The sequence below is a fragment of the Boleophthalmus pectinirostris genome, unplaced genomic scaffold, assembly GCF_026225935.1.
Source record: "Boleophthalmus pectinirostris isolate CB_2022bp ecotype Guang Dong unplaced genomic scaffold, ASM2622593v1 HiC_scaffold_11, whole genome shotgun sequence".
Classification (NCBI taxonomy): Eukaryota; Metazoa; Chordata; class Actinopteri; order Gobiiformes; family Gobiidae; genus Boleophthalmus; species Boleophthalmus pectinirostris.
The window spans coordinates 23,708,734-23,733,297 of NW_026570994.1; the positions used below are offsets into that span (position 1 = coordinate 23,708,734).

The 24,564-nt window shown below is 44.4% G+C and overlaps 1 protein-coding gene across 5 annotated transcripts in view; it reads left to right on the top strand.

Moving 5' to 3' along the window:
• The window catches only part of LOC110168987 (mitogen-activated protein kinase kinase kinase kinase 4), a 56,813-nt gene extending 32,249 nt beyond the window's left edge, over positions 1-24,564 (top strand). For 3 of the 5 annotated variants that reach the window (XM_055166504.1, XM_055166500.1, XM_055166501.1), the window contains 12 exons: positions 5,123-5,298; positions 7,084-7,210; positions 8,506-8,724; positions 10,013-10,130; positions 12,540-12,710; positions 13,672-13,815; positions 13,917-14,051; positions 14,801-14,901; positions 15,697-15,846; positions 16,922-17,081; positions 18,190-18,329; positions 21,584-24,564. In XM_055166504.1, the coding sequence (XP_055022479.1) occupies positions 5,123-5,298; positions 7,084-7,210; positions 8,506-8,724; positions 10,013-10,130; positions 12,540-12,710; positions 13,672-13,815; positions 13,917-14,051; positions 14,801-14,901; positions 15,697-15,846; positions 16,922-17,081; positions 18,190-18,329; positions 21,584-21,667 (1,725 nt within the window). In that variant the 3' untranslated portion in view covers positions 21,668-24,564. The remainder of the gene's footprint in view (positions 1-5,122; positions 5,299-7,083; positions 7,211-8,505; positions 8,725-10,012; positions 10,131-12,539; positions 12,711-13,671; positions 13,816-13,916; positions 14,052-14,800; positions 14,902-15,696; positions 15,847-16,921; positions 17,082-18,189; positions 18,330-21,583) is intronic. The other 2 variants (XM_055166502.1, XM_055166503.1) reach the window with 1 other exon arrangement.

Sequence of the window (24,564 nt, forward strand, 5' to 3'; positions counted from 1 at the left end):
TCGCCTCTACACAGATCTGACCCGTCACTTCCAATCCAACTTTATTTGTACAGCACTTTTATAAACCAGACAGTTTCCAAAGTGCTTCACACAGCAACAGGAAACACTTCACTTTAAAAAGTCCGAAGAATTATGTTCCAAAAAAGAAGGAACTAAAAGAATCAGTAGATAAAATAATAATAATTATAAAATCAATGAACCAAAATAATAAAATAAATAAAGGCAGTACTAAAAAAATAAAATGGATAAAAACAATGAATAAAAAATAAAATAAAAAATAATAAAATTAAATGCAAAATAAAAACAATTTTAAAAATACAATAAAATTTAACTGAAATTAAATATAATAAATCTAAATTTAAATAAAATAAATACATAAAAAATTAAATATATAAATCTAAATGAAAATAAAATACAATAAATTCATAAAAAATAAATTAATATACATCTGAATGAAAATAAAATAAATACATACAAAAATAAATTTATATAAATCTAAATTAAATTTAAATAAAATAAATACATAAAAAATAAATGAAAATAAAATAAAATAGAGGAGCACACAACTCACGTGGTGTTAAAAGCCGCAGAATTAAAGTGAGTTTTAGACTTGGACTTGGCCTGTTGGTGTTTTCTGCTCTTCTCTGTGAACAGATAAATTCAGTTCCAGACTGTGGAACATTCCGGGCAAAAACAATAAAGAAATCTGAACCAGAAAAGTTCCGCAGTGCAGCTTTAAATATAATACCACTGATTTAAAGCCCATGTTGAACTGTTGAACTGCTGTGTCCTGTGCTCTCCCGGTGACTCAGGGCGACGTGGTAAGAAACACACGCACCTGGAGCATGAGTCTGCACCTGTCTGCGCACCTGCCTCTGCACCTGCACCTGTCACTGCACCTGCCTCTCCTGTCCCCCACTCTGCTTTAACTCTCAGCTCCTTTTCCACCAAACGGCTCCTGGTTCTGGACTCGAGCTTCTTTCAGAGCCAAAAAAAATCCTCTGGACCCAGTGAAAACAAAAAAATAAAAGTAAATTTTCTCGTTTATTTTGTGACTGAGCTCAGAGCAGCGTCTTGGTGGAAAAGAGTCTGAGGTTTTGTCCTGGTTCTTCTGTTTAAACCTGCTTCTGTGTCACTTTAAAGTCTCGTTTCTGCGGACGAGACGAGACACGATTTCCACAAAACGAGACGAGAGACGAGATCAGGTTTTATGGAATCAGTTTTGAGATAAATAGTTCCAAGACGCTTTTAAAACATTAGGCAAAAAAGTATAAATCAGAATACCAAAAAAAAAAAAAAAAAAAAGTTAAATTAAATACATTTGCGATCAGATTATTTGTCTTTGACTCTTTGGAAGCATTTTATTTTTGTTCCGTGTTTCCGTGAAGAAGAATCAGAACCAAAAAGTCCAATGAGAAGAAGAATCGGAACCAAAAAGTCCGAGAAGAAGAATCGGAACCAAAAAGTCCAACGAGTAGAAGAATCGGAACCAAAAAGTCCAACGAGAAGAAGAATCAAACCCAAAAGTCCAACGAGAAGAAGAATCGGAACCAAAAAGTCCAACGAGAAGAAGAATCGGAACCAAAAAGTCCAACGAGAAGAAGAATCGGAACCAAAAAGTCCAACGAGAAGAAGAATCGGAACCAAAAAGTCCAACGAGAAGAAGAATCGGAACCAAAAAGTCCAACGAGAAGAAGAATCGGAACCAAAAAGTCCAACGAGAAAGAATCGGAACCAAAAGTCCAACGAGAAGAAGAATCGGAACCAAAAAAGTCCAACGAGAAGAAGAATCGGAACCCAAAAGTCCAACGAGAAGAAGAATCGAACCAAAAAAGTCCAACGAGAAGAAGAATCGGAACCAAAAAGTCCAACGAGAAGAAGAATCGGAACCAAAAAGTCCAACGAGAAGAAGAATCGGAACCAAAAAGTCCAACGAGAAGAAGAATCAAACCCAAAAGTCCAACGAGAAGAAGAATCGGAACCAAAAAGTCCAACGAGAAGAAGAATCGGAACCAAAAAGTCCAACGAGAAGAAGAATCGGAACCAAAAAGTCCAACGAGAAGAAGAATCGGAACCAAAAAGTCCAACGAGAAGAAGAATCGGAACCAAAAAGTCCAACGAGAAGAAGAATCGGAACCAACGAAAACGGCATCAAACAAAACTAGGAACAAAAATAAAAGAGGCAAAGACTAAGATTTTACATAATTACACAAATAATCTGTTTGCAATCTTATTTATTTATATTTTTTGTTAGATTTTTTTCTAATTTTGCATTTTTTGCTCGATGTTTTAAAAGCGTCTTTGAAATTTATGACTCAAAATTGATTCCATAAAATTTAAACATAATTCCTAATATAGAAATTTCACGATTCAGTTTCCAATTTTGGCCTCACTTTATTTATTTTTTTTATTTCATATTTTTGTTTCCGTTCTAGTTCTGCTCGCCGGGTTTTTTTTTTACCCTTTTTTATCCAATTTAAATATAAACACAAGATGATTTTCTCTCGTGGCTCGAGATCTTTGTCGTCCTTAAACGTTTCACCGACTTTTCAACACTTTTTTTTACACTTTTTTTCTGTCAAAAACAACAAATTTATGGATTATTTGGATTTTATTTTTTTATTTATTTTTTTATTTTTTAACTTTTCATGGAGTTAAAGCCCGTGTTTTGTCAGTTTCAGAGTTGAGCTGCAGTTTCCTGAAGCCTCACGTTTCCCTGCTTCCTCTGCCAGTCTCCTACCTCCTTATCTCCTACCTCCTTATCTCCTACCTCCTTATCTCCTACCTCATCTCCTCCTTTAAATTTCCTTGTTCCCTTGCTCTTTAACTCACCGTTTTATATTATAGCTCCTTGTTCTGCTTCCTCTCTTTGTCTCCTAGATCCTATCTCCTGCTTCCTTATCTCCTGTGTCCTACATATTTCCTTTTCTCATATTCCTTTCCTTGTCTCTTGGCTCCTATCTCCTATGCCTAACCTTGTCTCCTACCTCCTTTGTTCGTGTCCTAGCTTCTTTACGTGTCTCCTTGTTTCCTTGCTCTTTTGCTCGCTGTTGTTTATCATGTCTCCTTAACCTTTCCTCGTCTCCTAGCTCCTATCTGATGTTTCCTTATCTCCTACCTCCTTTGTTTATGTCCTAGCTCCTTTACATGTCTCCTCCTTTCCTTGCTCTTTTCTTCACTGTTTTATATAATAGTTCCTTTTCACATCTCCTGCTACCTTTCCCTGTCTCCTAGCTCCTTTTCTTGTGTCCTAGTGCTTTCCCCTGTCTCCTAGCTCTTTTTCCTGTCTCCTAGCTCCTTTCCCTGCCTCCTAGCTCCTGTCCTGTCTCCTAGCTCCTTTCTCCTGCCTCGTAGCTGCTTTCCCCTGTCTCCTAGCTGCTCCTAGCTGCTTTTCTTGTCTCCTAGCTCCTTTTCCCTGTCTCCTAGCTGCTTTTCTTGTCTCCTAGCTGCTTTCCCCTGTCTCCTAGCTGCTTTCCCCTGTCTCCTAGCTGCTTTCTCCTGTCTCCTAGCTCCTTTCCCCTGTCTCCTAGCTCCTTTCCCCTGCCTCCTAGCTCCTTATCTCGTGTGTCCTTGTGCCTGTTAAACCTCGGCTCGTGTTTTGTTTTGTTTTTCTCTTAAATCGTGGGGAAGGGAACATCACATTTAAAGTGCACATGACGGGTTTAATGTTTCCTCTGTTCAAAACGGTTTAAGACTCGACAACACGACAGCGGCTAAAAATATCACCAGAAACAGAAGAGCACTTTAAAGTCTTTAAAGGAGCCGAGGTGTGAATGAAAACCACACAACAGTAATAAATGTTATTATTATATGTATTATTTTATTATATTATTATGTTTATGAAGGTGAGAAGCAAATTAAACCCACAAAAGTTCAAGTTGTTTTTGTTGGAGGGAAATAAGTGAGACTTAAATAACAATAAATATAATCTAAAACTAAACGACAAATAAAAAGTGAAGACGCGACGTCACTTTTGTGTTTTTTTTTTCAAACTGTCCTCGTATAAACGGAGCCTAAAGCCCGACTGGTGAACGTGAACGCAGACGTTTAAACTGCGTCGCTTTACAGAGTTCAGGTCGTTAGTTTGAGACCAGGTCACAGAATCCAGGTGTCGTTCCTTTATTCGTTTTTCAAAATAAAACCAAAAATAATAAAATGAAAAAAACGATTTTCTTCTTTATTTGTCTCCAAAAACAAAATGAAAAAAAAACAGATAACGATTCATTTTTTTCAGTTTTCAATTTAGTGTTTAAATGAAAAATGAAAAAAAAACAAAAAACGGATAACGGACTGAACCAGGACTGAACCAGGTCCGGGACTGAGACCGGGGACTGAGACCGGGGACTGAACGGGGACTGACCGGACCGGACTGAGACCGGGGACTGAGACCGGGGACTGAGACCGGGACTGAGACCGGGGACTGAGACCGGGGACTGAGACCGGGGACTGAGAACAGTTTAGTCCTGATTTAGTCCTGGTTCAGTCCGGGTTTAATCTGTTATCCTTTTTTTTCCTTTTTTTTCCATTTTTCATTTAAACACAAAATCGAAAATTGAAAAAACAAATCATTATCTGTTTTTTCATTTTGGTTTTGGAGACAAATAAAGATGAAAATTGTTTTTTTTGTTTTTTTTTAGTTTTCTTATTTTTAGTTTTATTTTGAAATAAAAAAATGAATGAACAAATAAAGGCAGATGCCTCAGCCGTCGCCGCGCAGACCAACAGAAGAAAACTGCATCAACTTAAAGGAACTGGAAAATTCGGGGCAGTGGAACTGGAAGTGGACCCGCCAAAATAAAAGTCTGTGTTTTAAATGTGGGTTACGTTACGAACAATTCTCCATAAAAACACAAAAACATGACACAAAACTGAACACGGCGGCTGGACAGACCTGAGGTGAGCTGCAGGAGTGTGTTGGATAGAGCTCTGAAGGGGGAGGGACTTAGCACAGAGAGCAAAGAGAGGAGGGACATTTGAACACGTTGTTTTAGGCGAACATTACAACCCCCTCGTTTTCTAACCTGCCGTTTGCATTTTAATTTGATGGATCCTTTTGTTCGTTGGTAAAGTTTCGTACGACGTTTTTTCAGATTTTAAACGTTTATTTCTCGTTTCTTCTCAGGACTTGACGGCGTTGGCGAAGGAGCTGCGCGCCGTGGACGACCGGCCTCCTCACAAAGTCACGGACTACTCCTCCTCCAGCGAAGAGTCCGGAACCACCGACGAAGAGGAGGAAGAGGAGGTGGAGCAGGAGGCCGGAGACGAGTCCACGTCCGGGAACGAGGACTCGCGCATCGGGTGAGTCAAAATATCAGACTTTACTCTTACGATTTAATGACTGTTCATAATTATTGAGCTTAAATAAACGTCTCTAATGATTAATAAATCATGAAAATGCAAAAGAAACGCAGATTTTCCATGTGGTTCTCTCGAGGGATGGAACCAACGTGGATTTTTTTAGACCAATGACGATATTTGACTTTTAGAATCCACATTTTTATCTTAACTGAAGTAAAAATCACAAATTAACTTTTCACTTTTGTAAAAATAATGACACATGTTGGATCTGAGATGTTAAAGGTTCAACGTCAAACATCTTCTAAAGTTCTGATGTTCTGATGTTCCTGGTCACACACAGAACTGGAGTTGAGTTTTGTTTCATTCACTTGTTTGAAGAACTCTTTATTAGACCTGGTTTAGATCTCTCTTAGTCCCAGTGTAGACCACTTTTAAACCTGTTTTAGACCCGGTTTGGATCTGGATTAGTCCTGGTTTAGTCCCGGTTTTGTCCTGTTTTTAGACCTGGTTTAGTCCCGGTTTAGTCCCAATTTAGTCCCAATTAAGTCCCAAGTTTAGGCTTAGTTTAGACCTGGTTTAGACCTGTTTTTAGACTTGGTTTAGATCTCACTTAGTCCTGGTTTAGTCCCGGTTTAGACCTCTTTTAACCCTGTTTTAGACCTGGTTTAGATCTGGATTAGTCCTGGTTTAGACAAGGTTTAGTCCCGGTTTTGTCCTGTTTTTAGACCTGGTTTAGATCTCACTTATTCACAGTTTTAGTCCTGCTTTAGGATTAGTTTAGACCTGGTTTAATCCCGATATAGGCCCAGTTAAGTACTGGTTTAGACCTGGTTTAGTCCTGTTTTTAGACTTGGTTTAGATCTCACTTATTCACGATTTAATTCAGATTTAGTCCCAGTTTATTCCTGGTTTAGACCCGGTTTAGTTCTGGTTTTAGACCTGGTTTAGATCTCACTTATTCACAGTTTAGTCCTGGTTTAGACCTGGTTTAGTCCTGGTTTAGACCCAGTTTAGTTCTGTTTTTAGTCCTGGTTTAGACCTGGTTTAGACCTGGTTTAGACCTGGTTTAGTCCTGGTTTAGTCCTGGTTTAGACCTGGTTTAGTTCAGTTTTTAGTCCTGGTTTAGACCTGGTTTAGACCTGGTTTAGACCTGGTTTAGACCTGGTTTAGACCTGGTTTAGACCTGGTTTAGACTTGGTTTAGTCCTGGTTTAGACCCAGTTTAGTTCTGTTTTTAGTCCTGGTTTAAACCTGGTTTAGTCCTGGTTTAGACCTGGTTTAGTCTCTGGTTTAGACCTGGTTTAGTCTCTGTTTAGTCCTGGTTTAGTCCTGGTTTAGTCCTGGTTTAGTCTCTGGTTTAGTCCTGGTTTAGTCCTGGTTTAGTCTCTGGTTTAGTCTCTGGTTTAGACCTGGTTTAGTCCTGGTTTAGTTCAGTCGAGATCAGCAGTTCCAGGTCTTAAATGATCCAGTTGATTCTAGTGAAGGTGTGTGGAGTTTAAAAACACAGTGGAGCACTTCCTTCCTGTATCACCACATGATGACATCACGAGGTGGTGTTAAACAGCCTTAAATGTTCAGGTTTGTGTTTTAAACATGTGAATGAAACAAAACTCAACTCCGGGTCTGAGCGACGAGGAAACGACGTCCGGACAGAAGAAAAGTTTGAGACGGAAAATTTAAGTCAGTTTTTATTTAGTTGTTTGTGTTTTTATTGACTCGTTTGTTGTTTGTTCTTCTGTTTGTTCTTCTGTTTGTTCTTCTGTTTGTTCTTCTGTTTGTTCCTCAGTCTGTCCCGCGGTTCGTACCGACGCGTCAGTAACGGCGAGAGCGACTCGGCCAAAACCATGTTGGCCGAAGACTCCGAGACCGAAGCCACGACCCCGAGTAAAGACGGAACCTTGGTGATTCGCCCGGTGAGAAACAACACCAACACACGAGGACTTTAACACGACAAAAGTCCAGGAAAAGTCCGAGTCTGTGTTTTTATCTTGACGAGAGGAAGTTTGTGTCTCTGAAGTGACTGAAATCCAGTTTATTTTAGTCTCATTTTCTGAAAACAAATTTGAAAATTGATGTGAAAAGTTGAGAAAATTCTACAATAAAACTGAACCGGGACTAGACCAGGTTCTATTTCTCAGAGTAAACGCACAAATATCTAAAATTCTTCTGGATTTACAAAATGTACAAATATTCAGATCAATATTTCAGAGACGCAGGTTTCCTTTGACCTTTGACCTCCACAGAGCCACTTCCTGTTTGTGTCGAAAATGTTTTTAAAAAATGTAAATATGTAAATGTTTAAATTTGAAATATTTATTTAATATTTATTTTATGTTTCATGATGAGATTTTTCAGCTCCACAGCGTCTGTCACCTCCTCATCACACCTGAACCTCGACTGGAACTGAACCAGGACTGAACCAGGACTGAACCAGGACTGAACCAGGGACTAAACCAGGACTGAACCAGGACTAGACCAGGTCTAGACCAGGGACTAAACCAGGACTGAACCAGGACTAAACCAGGACTGAACCAGGACTAGACCAGGTCTAGACCAGGACTAAACCAGGACTGAACCAGGACTAAACCAGGACTAAACCAGGACTAAACCAGGACTGAACCAGGACTAAACCAGGACTAAACCAGGACTGAACCAGGAAACCAGGACTAAACCAGGACTAAACCAGGACTGAACCAGGACTAGACCAGGACTAGACCAGGACTAGACCAGGACTAAACCAGGACTAAACCAGGACTAAACCAGGACTGAACCAGGACTGAACCAGGACTGAACCAGGACTAACCAGGACTAGAACCAGGACTAGACCAGGACTAGACCAGGACTAAACCAGGACTAGACCAGGACTAACCAGGACTAGACCAGGACTAACCCAGGACTGAAACAGGACTAAATGAGGAATTAAACCAGAGACGAGACCAGAGACGAGACCAGGGACCAGACCAGGGACCAGACCAGGGACCAGACCAGGGACCAGACCAGGGACCAGACCAGGGACCAGACCAGGGACCAGACTAGACCAGGGACCAAAGGACTGAATCAGAGACCAGTCCAGGTCTGTACCTGGTCTAAACTGAATCCGGTCTGAATCCGGTCTGAACCCGGTCTGAACCCGGTCTGAACCCGGTCTGGACCCGGTCTGGACCCGGTCTGGACCCGGTCTAAACGTGTCCCTGGCTCCTCTCCTCAGAGTCTGAGTCGTTCTCCGGCGTCGGCTCCTCCGTCCGGTCCGGCTCCTCCTCCTCCGGCTCCGCTCCTGCACCTGCCGGACCTGATCCAACAGAGCCACGCCTCCCCCGCCCCCGGCCCCGCCCTCCCGCACCTGTCGCACCTGTCGCACCCGTCACACCCGTCTGTCCTCTCCCCCTCCCTCTCCCAGCTCTCCCCCCTCGACAGGCTGCTCATGGAGGTACGTCGCCTCTTCCTCCTCCTCCTCTTCCTCCCTGTGTGGCTCCTTCTGGCTCCTCCCTGTGGCTCCTCCCTGTGGCTCCTCCCTGTGGCTCCCTCTGGTGGTGGAGCGGCTCGCTGCATGAGCTGCACTAACCCGTCTTCAAAGGCGCCGCTGCACAGATCTAACTCGTCTAACTCCTCTTCGTCGGTGTTTGTTCTTAATCGACTTCAGCCTCTCGTCTGTTTTTTAACATTTCTAATCGTCACAGTTTGATTTTTGCTTCTAACGTTTCAGATCTAAACCTGGTGACGTTTGTGTTTTTAAACCTGGTGACGTTTGTGTTTTTAAACCTGGTGACGTTTGTGTTTTTGAGGTGAAGCTGCAGCTTTAAACTGTTCTGTTTCTGTCTAATCCAGGTGTGGATCTGAGAGTCTCTGCACAGTTTAACCTGAGGAGGTTTAACCTGAGGAGGTTTAATCTGAGGAGGTTTAATCTGAGGAGGTTTAATCTGAGGAGGTTTAATCTGAGGAGGTTTAACCTGAGGAGGTTTAATCTGAGGAGGTTTAACCTGAGGAGGTTTAATCTGAGGAGGTTTAATTTGTCTCTGTGTCTCTGAGTTTATCTGAGGGTCTGAAAAAACTCACTGAACCTAAAGTTAAACCAGTGAAGATTTAAACAGTTAAACAAATTATAAAACACAGAAGATTAAAAGGCAGAAAAGAAAGAAAACAATCACATGAACATAGATGAAGAAAAAAACAGGACATTTACTCAGTTTCCTCAGATTTTGTCAGACAAGAAGAAAACCAGATTCCAACCAGGATCAAATTAGAACTAAACCAGGACTAAACCAAGTTTAAACCAGGACTATTCTAGGTCTAAACTTGGTCTAAGTAGGCGATTTCTAAAAGGAAAAAAGAAAGAACAGTGACGCGTAGATGAAGAAAACTGTGACATTTTCTCAGTTTTCCCAGATTTTGTCCGAGTTCCCGTCGCTCAGATCCACAGGACGTCCTGATCCGTGTCTTTCCAAACGTTGATTGATTTGATTCATAAACACGACTCGATTCTCCGTCGTGGTTCATAAACGTCTCGTCTCCTCAGGTCGATGGTGCAGAGACTCTGGGTTTTACATTTTCTAATCAAAACCTTTTGTGAGATTAGATTTCTGCTCTAACCTTCTCGTGGTCTCGGTGTCGGTGTGTGTGGGACCAACCTGCTCCTCCTTTTCTCTCGCTCCTTTAACTCTTTTTTAAATTCAAATGTTTCTGTTTTTTATTTCTGAAGTTGTTTTTTTGATTTTCAGTCTCAGTCTGAGAACAGCTCCATGTCCAAACACAAGTCGTCCTCGTCTTTCACTCCGTTCATCGACCCCAGGCTCCTGCAGATCTCCCCGTCCAGCGCCAGCTCCCTCAACAACATGGGTAAGAAGAGCAGAGACTCACTCAGATGCCCTCCCACCGTGTGTCCCACCGTGTCCCACCGTGTCCCACCGTGTCCCACCGTGTGTCCCACCGTGTCCCACCGTGTCCCACCGTGTCCCACCGTGTCCCACCGTGTGTGTCCCACCGTGTCCCACCGTGTCCCACCGTGTCCACCGTGTCCCACCGTGTCCCACCGTGTCCCAGTGTCCCACCGTGTGTCCCACCGTGTCCCACCGTGTCCCACCGTGTCCCACCGTGTCCCCGTGTCCCACCGTGTCCCACCGTGTCCCACCGTGTCCCACCGTGTCCCACCGTGTCCCACCGTGTGTCCCACCGTGTCCCACCGTGTCCCACCGTGTCCCACCGTGTGTCCCACCGTGTCCCACCGTGTGTCCCACCGTGTGTCCACCGTGTGTCCCAGTGTCCCACCGTGTCCCACCCGTGTCCACCGTGTGTCCCACCGTGTCCCAGTGTCCCACCGTGTCCCACCGTGTGTCCCACCGTGTCCACCGTGTCCCACCGTGTCCCACCGTGTCCCACCGTGTGTCCCACCGTGTCCCACCGTGTCCCACCGTGTCCCACCGTGTGTCCCACCGTGTCCCAGTGTCCCACCGTGTGTCCCACCGTGTCCCACCGTGTCCCACCGTGTCCCACCGTGTCCCACCGTGTGTCCCACCGTGTCCCACCGTGTCCCACCGTGTCCCACCGTGTCCCAGTGTCCCACCGTGTCCCACCGTGTCCCAGTGTCCCACCGTGTCCCACCGTGTCCCACCGTGTCCCACCGTGTCCCAGTGTCCCACCGTGTCCCACCGTGTCCCACCGTGTCCCACCGTGTCCCCACCGTGTCCCACCGTGTCCCACCGTGTCCCACCGTGTGTGTCCCACCGTGTCCCAGTGTCCCACCGTGTCCCACCGTGTCCCCACCGTGTCCCACCGTGTGTCCACCGTGTGTCCCAGTGTCCCACCGTGTGTCCCACCGTGTCCCCGTGTCCCACCGTGTCCCAGTGTCCCACCGTGTCCCACCGTGTGTCCCACCGTGTGTCCCACCGTGTCCCACCGTGTCCCACCGTGTCCCACCAGTGTCCCACCGTGTCCCACCGTCCCAGTGTCCCACCGTGTCCCACCAGTGTTCCCGTGTCTCTCCCGTCCAGTGTCCCAGTGTCCCAGTGTCCCACCGTGTCCCAGTGTCCCACCAGTGTCCCCAGTGTCTCCAGTGTCCCACCGTGTCCCCCCGTGTCCCAGTGTCCCACCGTGTCCCACCGTGTGTCCCACCGTGTGTCCCACCGTGTCCCACCGTGTCCCACCAGTGTCCCACCGTGTGTCCCACCGTGTGTCCCAGTGTCCCACCAGTGTCTCCCAGTGTCTCCCAGTGTCCCACCGTGTCCCACCAGTGTCCCACCGTGTCCCACCGTGTCCCCAGTGTCCACCGTGTCCCACCGTGTGTCCCAGTGTGTCCCTGTGTGTCCCTGTGTGTCCCTGGGTCTGATTTTGTGGAAAAGCTGCTGACTCCTGGACTAGTTTGAGGCATTAATGCTCTTTCTCTCTTCTCTCTCTTCCCCTCTTTTCTCCCTTCCTCTTTTCTCTCCTCTTGTCCTTTTTTCTCTCCTTCCCATCTCCTCCTCTCTCCTCCTTTTTTCTCTTCCCTTTCCCTCCTCGTCTTTTCTACTTTCTCCTCCTCTTTTCTCTCTCCTCTTTTCACTCCTCTCCTCTTTGTTTCTTTCCTTCTCTCGCTCTGTCCCTTTCCTCCTCTCCCCTCCTCTCCTTCATCCTACTCTTCATTTTCCTCCTCCTTTTCATTCCCCTCTCTCCTCTCTTCACTTCTATCCTCCTCTCTTTTCTTTCCTCTCTCCTCCTCTTTTCTCTTCCCTTTCCCTCCTCCTGTCTCTCCTCCTATCTTCTTCTTACTATTCCTTTTCTTCTCTTTCTCCTCTTCTCTCTCCTCCCCTTTTCTCTCTCTCTCCTCTCCTTCTCTCTCACTCTGTCCCTTTCCTCCTTCCTTTTTCCACCTCTCTCCCCTCCTCTCTCCTTCATTTTCTTCCCCTCTCCTTCTCTTCATCCCCCTCTCCCCTCCCATCTCTCCTCCTTCTCTCCTTCCTCTCTCCTCTTTTCTCTCCCCTTTCCCTCATCCTCTCTTATCTTCTCTCTCCTCTCTCGCTCTGTCCCTCTCCTCCTTCCTTTTCCTCCTCCCCCCCTCCTCTCTCCTTCATCCTTCTCTTTATTTTCCTGCTCTCTTCTCCTTCTCTCCTCCTCTCTTTTCTCCCCTCTCTCCCCCTTGTTTCTCTCCTCTCTCTTTTCTCTCTCACTCTGTCCCTTCTTTCTCTCCTCCTCCTCCTCTCCTCTCCTCTCCTCCCTTCTCCTCCTCTCTCCTCCTCCTCTCCTCCTCCTCTCTCCTCCTCCTCCCTCGTTCAGCGGTGTTTGGTTCAGACGGGCGTCTCGTGGAGCAGCTCCGTTCGGATCCGTCTCGTAAAGGTTCCGTGGTGAACGTGAACCCGGTGAACACTCGTCCTCCGAGCGACACTCCGGAGATCAGGAAGTACAAGAAGAGGTTCAACTCCGAGATCCTGTGCGCCGCGCTGTGGGGTGAGTCCCGCCGCCGCCGCCCCTGTGCCCTTTGGCAACGCACTTCACACACCGGAACCAGAGAACGACACCAACGCAAAAACAAACACAAAACGAACAGTAAATGAACACAAAAGTGAACACAACATGAACGCAACACGGCAAACGAATGCAAAACACAAAACCAACACAAAACAAAAACGAATGCTACACGAACACAAAACAAACACAAACACACACCAAAAAGAACGCAACACGAATACAACACGAAAGCAAAATGAACACAACACAAACGCAACACGGAACACAAAACCAAGAAAGCAACATGAACACAAAACTAACACAAAACGAGAGCAACACCAACACAAAATGAACACAAAACAAACACGAAACAAAGACGAAACGAACACAAAAACAAACACACAACACAGAACACAAAACAAATGCAAAACTAACTAAACCAAACACAAAATGAAGAACAAAATGAACACAAAACAAAAACAAAAAAACACTAATGTAAAACAAACGCAACACAAAGGCAACGCGGAACAAAACAAACACAAAACGAACACGAAACACAAAACTGAAAGCAAAAACAAACTCAAAACGAACACAAAATGAACACAAAATGAACACAACACAAACACGAAATTAACGCAACATGGACATAAAACAAACACAAAAACAAACACGAAACAAATGCAACACGAATGCAAAATGAACAGAAAACCAAACGTGAACCGGAACACAAACGTGAACACAAAATGAACACAGACAGAACGCAACACGAATACAACAGGAACACAAAATGAACACAAAACCAAGAAACCAACATGAACAAAAAACTGACACGAAACAAATGTGAAAACGAACCCAACAGCACAGAGGACAGAGCTCTGAGTCGCAGCCAAACTGATGTGACAGAAGTGCATCAGGTCCAGACTCTTAAACACACTCGTGTCGTGTCGTGTTTTGTGTTCAGGAGTGAACTTGCTCGTGGGCACAGAGTCGGGGCTCATGCTGTTGGACCGGAGTGGACAGGGCAAAGTTTATCCTCTGATCAACCGCAGGAGGATTCAGCAGATGGACGTTCTGGAGGGACTCAACGTTTTAGTCACGATTTCAGGTAAAAATACCAAAACTAAAATAATAAAAATAACACGGGATTTTCAAAAGGAGAAAAGACCCGACTGTGTGACCTGACTGTTTCTCATCCTCTGGTCTCAGGAAAGAAGAACAAGCTCCGGGTTTATTACCTGTCGTGGCTCCGGAACAAAATCCTCCACAACGACCCGGAGGTGGAGAAGAAGCAGGGCTGGGTCAACGTGGGCGACCTGGAGGGATGTGTGCACTACAAAGTCGGTACGTCTCCCCGAGAGAGACCGGGGACTAAACCGGGACTAAACCGGGACTAAACCAGGACTAAACCAGGACTAAACCAGGACTAAACCAAGGACTAAACCAAGGACTAGGACTAAACCAGGACTAAACCAGGACTAAAAGAGGACTAAACCAAGACTAAACAAACCAAGACTAAACCAGGATTTGGTCCAAACCAGGACTAAACCAGGACTGGACACACATTTAAACTCTTGTAGTTCACTCACATAAATGTCATTTTTAAAAGTGTATTTCATCTTTTCCATATTATAAAGTTTTCTTATTTTAATGAGGAATTTTTGTGTAAAAATGTTCAAAAATTTCACCTGTTTACAACATTTATTTATTTATTTATTTTTTACATATTAGATACAAAAATGAACTGAGTGGAAATGTGCATCTTATTTAGTTTTGGAGCAAATCAGATCTACAAACTGTTTTTACAATCTCAGATTTAGTTTAAAGCTGCACTGTGTAACATTTCTAGTGGAGGGTCCGTCAGACGCTTTTCTCCATGGAGATATTCTTGCTTTGTTTGAAATGTTCCACAGTTTGGCATTAAACCTTTTCTATCTCCATGGAGACCACAGTGCACCTTTATGTTAGTTTCTTTCTTGGGTAAGGTTTGGTATTTACATGTTTCTTCATGATTCTTTCACTTCTCCAGGTTCTTTGCTCTGTTCTTTCACTTTTTCTCTTTTCTCTTCATGTTTGTTTTTATTTGTTTCCAGTAAAATACGAGAGGATCAAGTTTTTAGTTTTGGCTCTGAAGAATTCAGTGGAGGTTTACGCCTGGGCCCCGAAACCCTACCACAAGTTTATGGCTTTTAAGGTGAGCGCCTGTCTGCACCTGTCTGCACCTGTCTGCTCCTGCTCCTGTCTGCACCTGTCTGCACCTGTCTGCACCTGTCTGCTCCTGTCTGCTCCTGTCTGCACCTGTCTGCACCTGTCTGCACCTGTCTGCACCTGTCTGCTCCTGTCTGCACCTGTCTGCTCCTGTCTGCTCCTGTCTGCTCCTGTCTGCTCCTGTCTGCACCTGTCTGCTCCTGTCTGCTCCTGTCTGCTCCTGTCTGTCTGCTCCTGTCTGCACCTGTCTGCTCCTGTCTCCTGTCTGTCTGCTCCTGTCTGCTCCTGTCTGCACCTGTCTGCTCCTGTCTGCACCTGTCTGCTCCTATCTGCTCCTGTCTCCTCTTCTGCTCCTGTCTGCACCTGTCTGCTCCTGTCTGCACCTGTCTGCACCTGTCTGCTCCTGTCTGCTCCTGTCTGCTCCTGTCTGCTCCTGTCTGCTCCTGTCTGCACCTGTCTGCACCTGTCTGCTCCTGTCTGCTCCTGTCTGCACCTGTCTGCTCCTGTCTGCTCCTGTCTGCACCTGTCTGCTCCTGTCTGCACCTGTCTGCTCCTGTCTGCACCTGTCTGCTCCTGCTCCTGTCTGCACCTGTCTGCACCTGTCTGCTCCTGTCTGCACTTGTCTCCTCTTCTGTTCTGACCTGTGTGTGTGTGTGTGTGTGTGTGTGTGTGTGTGTGTGTGTGTGTGTGTGTGTGTGTCTGTGTGTGTGTGTGTGTGTGTGTGTGTGTGTGTGTGTGTGTGTGTGTGTGTGTGTGTGTGTGTTTGTGTTTTTCTGCTCAGTCTTTCGGGGACCTGGTGCATAAGCCGCTCCTGGTCGACCTGACTGTGGAGGAGGGTCAGAGGTTAAAGGTCATCTACGGGTCGGTGTCGGGGTTTCACGCCGTCGACGTCGACTCGGGCGCCGTGTACGACATCTACCTGCCCACACACGTGAGTCCTGCACGAGAACTCACCCACAAATGACCAAACACAAACACATCCTCCTTTTGTATGATCATAAACTATAAACTTAAACATTAACATAATTATTAGTTTGTACGATAATAAACTGGAAAAACAATCCTTATGTTCTTCATTTTCATTTTGCTTATTTTGATACAATCTTAAAGGTTAAATGTAAAACCTACGACTATAATACAATACAAAAAAAGGAAAATTGGGTTAAAATAATATTTAATCAGCACAGTAGTCGTTTATTTTGCTGTATGTAAATATTTGTAAAGTTTCGTCATGAATATTCAGAAACAAACACATCTTTTTTATTTTTGAAACTGTCATGAACACGGGCGAGTTAATATACGTTTTTTTCTTCTTCACGCTCCTTTTCAAGATGTAAAATTCAAAATAAAAACAAATAAAATCTAATTACTGATGGGGTTTTCACAGTCATGGAAATCCACTCCAAGTCCTAGAATTTCAGTTCTCATGAGTCTGTTGTGATGATTTGTGACGACAGTAAAAGCACCGACAGGATTTAAAATGTTCAAAACTATAATCCCAAACCAGAAGGTGAGAGGAAAGAGTTGATGTTTTAGATTTAACCCTAAAAGTCTGATCAGTTCTACACACGTAGGTGCTGGAAAGTCATGGAAAATTCACTTTAGCTCCTGAAAAAGTCATGGAAGAATTTGGAAATGTTGTCAGTGGAAAAGAGTGAGAAAACTGGACTGAGAAATACAACAAAAACTAACACACGGGGAGGGCACCTGACGCGCGGGGAGGGCACCTGACGCACGGGGAGGGCACCTGACGCACGGGGAGGGCACCTGACGCGCGGGGAGGGCACCTGACGCGCGGGAGGGCACCTGACGCACGGGGAGGGCACCTGACGCGCGGGGAGGGCACCTGACGCGCGGGGAGGGCACCTGACGCACGGGGAGGGCACCTGACGCACGGGGAGGGCACCTGACGCACGGGGAGGGCACCTGACGCACGGGGAGGGCACCTGACGCACGGGGAGGGGAGTGAGAGTGCGGGAGGGCATCTGATGTTTTTTGTGGCGCAGATCCAGACGAGTATCCAGTGTCACGCCATCATCATCCTCCCGAACACCGACGGCATCGAGCTGCTCGTCTGTTACGAGGACGAAGGCGTTTACGTCAACACGTACGGACGCATCACCAAAGACGTCGTCCTGCAGTGGGGAGAGATGCCCACCTCTGTCGGTACGAATACTACTACTACTACTACTACTACAAATACTACTATACTACTACTACTGCAGTGGGGAGAGATGCCCACCTCTGTCGGTACGACTACTACTACTACTACTACTACTACTACAAATACTACTACTACTACTACTACTGCAGTGGGGAGAGATGCCCACCTCTGTCGGTACGACTACTACTACTACTACTACTACAAATACTACTACTACTACTACTACTGCAGTGGGGAGAGATGCCCACCTCTGTCGGTACGACTACTACTACTACTACTACAAATACTACTACTACTACTACAAATACTACTACTACTACTGCAGTGGGGAGAGATGCCCACCTCTGTCGGTACGAGTACTACTACTACTACTACTACAAATACTACTACTACTACTACTACTGCAGTGGGGAGAGATGCCCACCTCTGTCGGTACGACTACTACTACTACTACTACTACAAATACTACTACTACTACTGCAGTGGGGAGAGATGCCCACCTCTGTCGGTACGAATACTACTACTACTACTACTACAAATACTACTACAAATACTACTACTGCAGTGGGGAGAGATGCCCACCTCTGTCGGTACGAATACTACTACTACTACTACTACAAATACTACTACTACTACTACTACTGCAGTGGGGAGAGATGCCCACCTCTGTCGGTACGAATACTACTACTACTACTACTACTACTACTACAAATACTACTACTACTGCAGTGGGGAGAGATGCCCACCTCTGTCGGTACGAATACTACTACTACTACTACTACTACTACAAATACTACTACTACTGCAGTGGGGAGAGATGCCCACCTCTGTCGGTACGAGTACTACTACTACTACTACAAATACTACTACTACTACTACTACTGCAGTGGGGAGAGATGCCCACTTCTGTCAGTATAAAATACTACTGTGAATAATACTGCTACTACTACACACCTGCTAACCCCTGTGTGTGTTCTTGTGTGTGTGTGTGTGTTTGTGTTCTTGTGTTTGTGTGTGTGTGTGTGTGTGTGTGTGTGTGTGTGTGTGTGTGTGTGTGTGTGTGTGTGTGTGTGTGTGTGTGTGTGTGTGTGTGTGTTGTTGTATCTTCAGCCTACATTAGGTCGAACCAGATCATGGGTTGGGGGGAAAAGGCCATCGAGATTCGCTCTGTGGAGACGGGACATTTGGACGGAGTCTTTATGCACAAAAGAGCCCAGAGACTCAAGTTCCTCTGCGAGCGGAACGACAAGGTCAGAACAACACCACCACAACGGGTCTAGAACGGGTTTACAACGGGTTTACAACGGGTTTACAACGGGTTTACAACGGGTTTACAACGGGTTTACAACAGGTTTACAACGAGTTTACAACGGGTTTACAACGGGTTTACAACGAGTTTACAACGAGTTTACAACGGGTTTACAACGGGTTTACAACGGGTTTACACAACGAGTTTACAACGAGTTTACAACGGGTTTTACAACGGGTTTACAACGAGTTTACAACGGGTTTACAACGGGTTTACAACGGGTTTACAACGAGTTTACAACGTTTACAACGTTTACAACAGGTTTACAACGAGTTTACAACGGGTTTACAACGAGTTTACAACGGGTTTACAACGAGTTTACAACGGGTTTACAACGGGTTTACAACGGGTTTACAACGAGTTTACAACGGGTTTACAACGGGTTTACAACGAGTTTACAACGGGTTTACAACGGGTTTACAACGGGTTTACAACAGGTTTACAACGAGTTTACAACGCGTTTACAACAGGTTTACAACGAGTTTACAACAGGTTTACAACGGGTTTACAACGGGTTCACGAGTTTACAATGGGTTTACATCGGGTTTACCACGAGTTTACAACAGGTTTACAACGAGTTTACAACAGGTTTACAACGAGTTTACAACGGGTTTACAACGGGTCTAGAACGGGTTTACAACGAGTTTACAACGGGTTTACGAGTTTACAATGGGTTTACGAGTTTACAACGAGTTTACAACGGGTTTACAACGAGTTTACAACGGGTTTACGAGTTTACAATGGGTTTACAACGGGTTTACGTTTACGGTTTACAACGAGTTTATACGGGTTTACGAGTTTACAATGGGTTTACACGGGTTTACAAGGGTTTACAACGGTTTACAACGAGTTTACAACGGGTTTACAACGGGTTTACAACGGGTTTAACAAAGGGTTTACAACGGGTTTACAAAGGGTTTACAAAGAGTTTACAACGGGTTTACAACGGGTTACAACGGGTTTACAACGGGTTTACGAGTTTACAACGGGTTTACAACGGGTTTACAACGGTTTACAACGAGTTTACAACGAGTTTACAACGGGTTTACAACGGGTTTACAACGAGTTTACAACGGGTTTACAACGGGTTTACAACGGGTTTACAACGAGTTTACAACGCGTTTACAACAGGTTTACAACGAGTTTACAACGGGTTTACAACGAGTTTACAACGGGTTTACAACGAGTTTACAACGGGTTTACAACGGGTTTACAACGGTTTACAACGTTTACAACGGGTTTACAACGTTTACAACGGTTTACAACGGGTTTACAACGGGTTTACAACGAGTTTACAACGGGTTTTTACAACGGGTTTACAACGGGTTTACAACAGGTTACAACGAGTTTACAACGCGTTTACAACAGGTTACAACGAGTTTACAACAGGTTTACAACGGGTTTACAACGGGTTCACGAGTTTACAATGGGTTTACATCGGGTTTACCACGAGTTTACAACAGGTTTACAACGAGTTTACAACAGGTTTACAACGAGTTTACAACGGGTTTACAACGGGTCTAGAACGGGTTTACAACGGGTCTAGAACGGGTTTACAACGAGTTTACGAGTTTACAATGGGTTTACGAGTTTACAATGAGTTTACAACGGGTTTACAACGAGTTTACAACGGGTTTACGAGTTTACAATGGGTTTACAACGGGTTTACGAGTTTACAATGGGTTTACAACGAGTTTATAACGGGTTTACGAGTTTACAATGGGTTTACAACGGGTTTACAACGGGTTTACAACGAGTTTACAACGAGTTTACAACGGGTTTACAACGGGTTTACAACGGGTTTACAAAGGGTTTACAACGGGTTTACAAAGGGTTTACAAAGAGTTTACAACGGGTTTACAACGGGTCTAGAACGGGTTTACAACGGGTTTACGAGTTTACAACGGGTTTACAACGGGTCTAGAACGGGTTTACAACGGGTTTACAATGAGTTTACAACGGGTTTACAACGAGTTTACAACGGGTTTACGAGTTTACAATGGGTTTACAACGGGTTTACGGTTTACGAGTTTACAATGGGTTTACAACGAGTTTATAACGGGTTTACGAGTTTACAATGGGTTTACAACGGGTTTACAACGGGTTTACAATGAGTTTACAACGGGTTTACAACGGGTTTACACAACGGGTTTACAACGGGTTTTACAACGGGTTTACACAAGGGTTTACAACGGGTTTACAACGAGTTTACAACGGGTTTACAACGGGTTTACAACGAGTTTACAACGGGTTTACAACGGGTTTACAACGAGTTTACAACAGGTTTACAACGAGTTTACAACGGGTTTAGGTTCTTTTATTTTTTTACCCTGGTTTAGTTCCAGTTTAGTCCTTGTTTAGACCTGTTGTAAACCTGCTTTAGTCTCGGTTTTACTCTTGCTTTATGCCTTGTTTTCCTTTCGTTCTGTCTTGTTCTCGTTCTTGTTTCCTTTTCGTTCCATCTCATTCCCGTTCTTGTTTTCCTTTCGTTCTGTTTGATTTCTGTTGTTTTCCTTTTGTTCCGTCTCATTCCCGTTCTGATGTTCCTTTCGTTCTGTCTCATTCTCGTGCTCCTTTCGTTCCTTTTCTCGTTCCTGTTCTCGTTTTCCTTTCGTTCCATCTCATTCCCGTTCTGGTGTTCGGTTGGTTCTGTCTTATCTCTGTTCTGGTGTTCCTTTTGTTCCTTTTGTTCTTTTTTCATTCACGTTCTGGTGTTCCTTTCCTTCCGTCTCATTCCTGTTCTCATGTTCCTTTCATTCTACCTTATTTACGTTCTTGTTTTCCTTTTGTTTTGTCTTATTTCCATTCTGGTGTTCCTTTCGTTCCTTTTGTTCCTTTTCTCATTCCCGTTCTGTTGTTTCTTTTGTTCTGTTTTATTCCCATTCTGTTGTTCCTTCTGTTCCTTTTCTCATTCCCGTTGTTCCGTTCTGTTGTGTTGTTCCTTTTGTTCCTTTTCTCATTCCTGTTCTGCTGTTCCTTTTGTTCCTTTCGTTCCTTCTCTCATTCCTGCTCTGTTGTTCCGCTGTGTCGTTCCTTTTGTTCCTTTTCTCATTCCCGTTGTGCCGTTGTTCCTTTTGTTCCTTTTCTCATTCCCATTGTGCCGTTGTTCCTTTTGTTCCTTTTCTCATTCCTGTTCTGCTGTTCCTTTTGTTCCTTTTGTTCCTTCTCTCATTCCCGTTGTTCCTTTTGTTCCAGGTGTTCTTTGCGTCGGTGCGTCAGGGCGGGGCCAGTCAGGTTTACTTCATGACACTGGGCCGCACGTCCCTCATGAGCTGGTAACATCCCAGAACCCGACCAGGACTCCACCACCGGGACTTAAAACCCCGGACCGGGACCAGGACTGGGACCAGGACTGGGACCAGGACTGGGACCAGGACTGGGACCAGGACCGGGACGGCCGAGCGGAGGACGGCGCCCCCCGGTGGCCGCTCCTCTTTGTGTCATAATAAAAGTGTGTCTTTGTGAAGAGCGGTGAGCCGGCGCGGGAAGACGCAGCGGGACTTTTACTTTGAAAGGACGGCGCTCGGCTCACTGCTTCCTGTTTAGTCCAGGTCTGAATCAGGTAGAATTTGCTTGTTTAAAATACTAACACTGAGTTCGGCCGACGTCACGACTTCACCTCCAGATTCTGTTTGGAGAAAGAACGACTGGGTTACACTTTTAGACGGAGCAGTTCCAGGATCTCGCAAATCATCTCAAATATCTGCACGTTTCTTTAAAATGTCAAATATTACGACGTTTTCTGATCGATTCTAACGTCGTTTCCTCGTCACAAACTGAGCTGGACGTGTGTTTTGTTTCAATTGTAAATGTTGAAAAGAGAATTTACCAGATTTTGGCTGTGATTTCTGACAACCTGATTTTGTGTCCTCGATTCAGTGTCAGATCGTAAAAAACGAACATCAGCGACGCGACGGAAACAGACGATAAAACGTACAACAAAATGAGTGACGGACACAGAGACGCGAAATACAAACTCGGGAAACAGCGAAAAATAATGATTTAAATTTATTCCTCACGGCTTTAAAGTGGTAAATTTAAACTGCTGCGTTTCATTCACATTATTCTTCACGATCGGAGATTTGAAGTCTTTGTGAGTGGAAATTCTAAGTCTTCACAATTGGAGATTTTAAGTCTTTGTGATCGAAGATTTTCGGTCTTTGGGGTCGGAGATTTTCAGTGTCTGCGAGCGGAGATTTCGAAGTCTTCGCGAGCGGAGATTTGAAGTCTCATCAGATTCTCCTCGTGTTTGTGGTTTGCATTTTTTTGTCTCACATTTAAAACCGAAAAATCCCGTAGTGTGTCGCGGCCTTAACACACAAACCTGCAGATTTAGGCTGAGCTCTTCTCTCAAACTGTCCACTTGAAAACTTCATGACATCACAACGTGGAACAGAGCCTTCTGAGCTTTGAAGATGTAGACAAATAATATAATAATAATAAATCATTACTCCAACATGTGAATGAAACAAAACTAGAGTGAGCAGACGTCCCCTGTCCCAGCAGATTTATCAAAAATAAACAGTCATTTGTCAAGAAAACAAGTGAATTTATACAAGAAATCTCCCTTTTGTTCCTATTTTTGACCAATGTGATCCCCACAAACTGTAAAGACGGGAATATATCTTCATTTATTTAGTTAAAATACAGAAAACTGAGCTTGAAAACGAACATGAGAAGAAAAAAATGCAGCGTCAGAGTCTCTCAGATTAACATTGACCCACATAGTAAATTAAGAACGGACGGTTAGTTCCAGTTTCGCTCTTTTCACAGTTTTATTTTTTTTACCAACCGTCGAAACTCCGTGAAAATCTGATCACACAAGCCCGGCTCTGTTTGTGACGAGGGATTTGGAGCATTAGAACGTGACTCTTGAGTGAGACGGGACGTGTCCTGAGACGTCCTCACGTGTTTTTAATCCGTGTAAAAGCTGCTGAACCTGAACTTTCCAAAAACCCGCCGTGTAAATACGAAAGCGACGCTCCAGATCCCAATTTCTCCGCAGAATCCGATGGCGAAGCCGTCGGGACGCCGCCCGGACGATCTAACACTATTCTGCTACGCGCTTTCTGTCAAAATCTCAAGCCACTTCCTGCCTTTCGGAGTCGAGGTGTTAGGGACCTTTTTTTCCTGAGCGAACCCGCGATCACGACAGGGAACCACGCAGTCACACGTTTAAATCTCCTTTTGAATCGCACCTCTTTGCCTCAAAAATACTGAAACCAACTTCGAATTTTTTTCCAATGCACTGTTTTGAATGCTGCACACAACCTTAACCCAACATATTTTAAAACAGTAATCGTATTTATCATGTTTTGGACGATGTTATTGATTGACGAAAACGGAAAAAAAAAAAAGTGGAATTTTACTGTGAAATTTGTAGCGCACAGCCGTATACGTAGCATGGTTTTGAGGGCGAATCGTGCATGCAGTCGATCATGGCTTGAAAAATCACCTTTGAAATCATAGAAATCATGGTTTGAAATGATAAACGCATCATAAAAATAAAAAGAAGAAGAAGAAGGGGGCGTGGCTCCGTGTAACCGTACAGCGACGCCCTTTCACAATAAAACACCGGTGCTATTCATACACTAATGAATGGACTCGAATGGACCTGTTTTTTGGAGCTTTTGTTTTGAAACTCCTCCAATAATAATAATAATAATAATTTCCTTTGTTTTTTTTCGAGGTCCGTGCCTTCTCTGTTTTCGCTGCCATCAATTGTAACCTTTTATTGTGAAGGTGTACCTACCGACTTAAACCTACCTAACTTCCTACTGCTCTTATTTTGAAGGCCAAATCTACTGGACAGTGTTACCAAAAGGCATATTTTTAAACTCCGTAAAAAAAACAAAAAAAACACAACGCTTCGTTTTTAGATTTTTACGACTGTCTGAGGAAATGGCCGCCGTTCTTTTGTATATCTCCACACTTTGTTGTTTACAGTTTTGTGCACCAAAATTTGAATATTTATGGTTTAATTTCGGGCTCCTGTTTTGTACTCTTTATTTTATTTGATTTTTTTTTTGTTTTTTTTTGTACCTTTATCATTTAAACGTTTATTTTTGCGAACAGGAAACAGCTCCGGCCCCTCTGGCCCCTCTGTGTGTTCTGTGGGAATTACTGTATTTTCCTCAAGGTCTTTTTTCCATTGAATAAAATCTTAAGTAATTTAA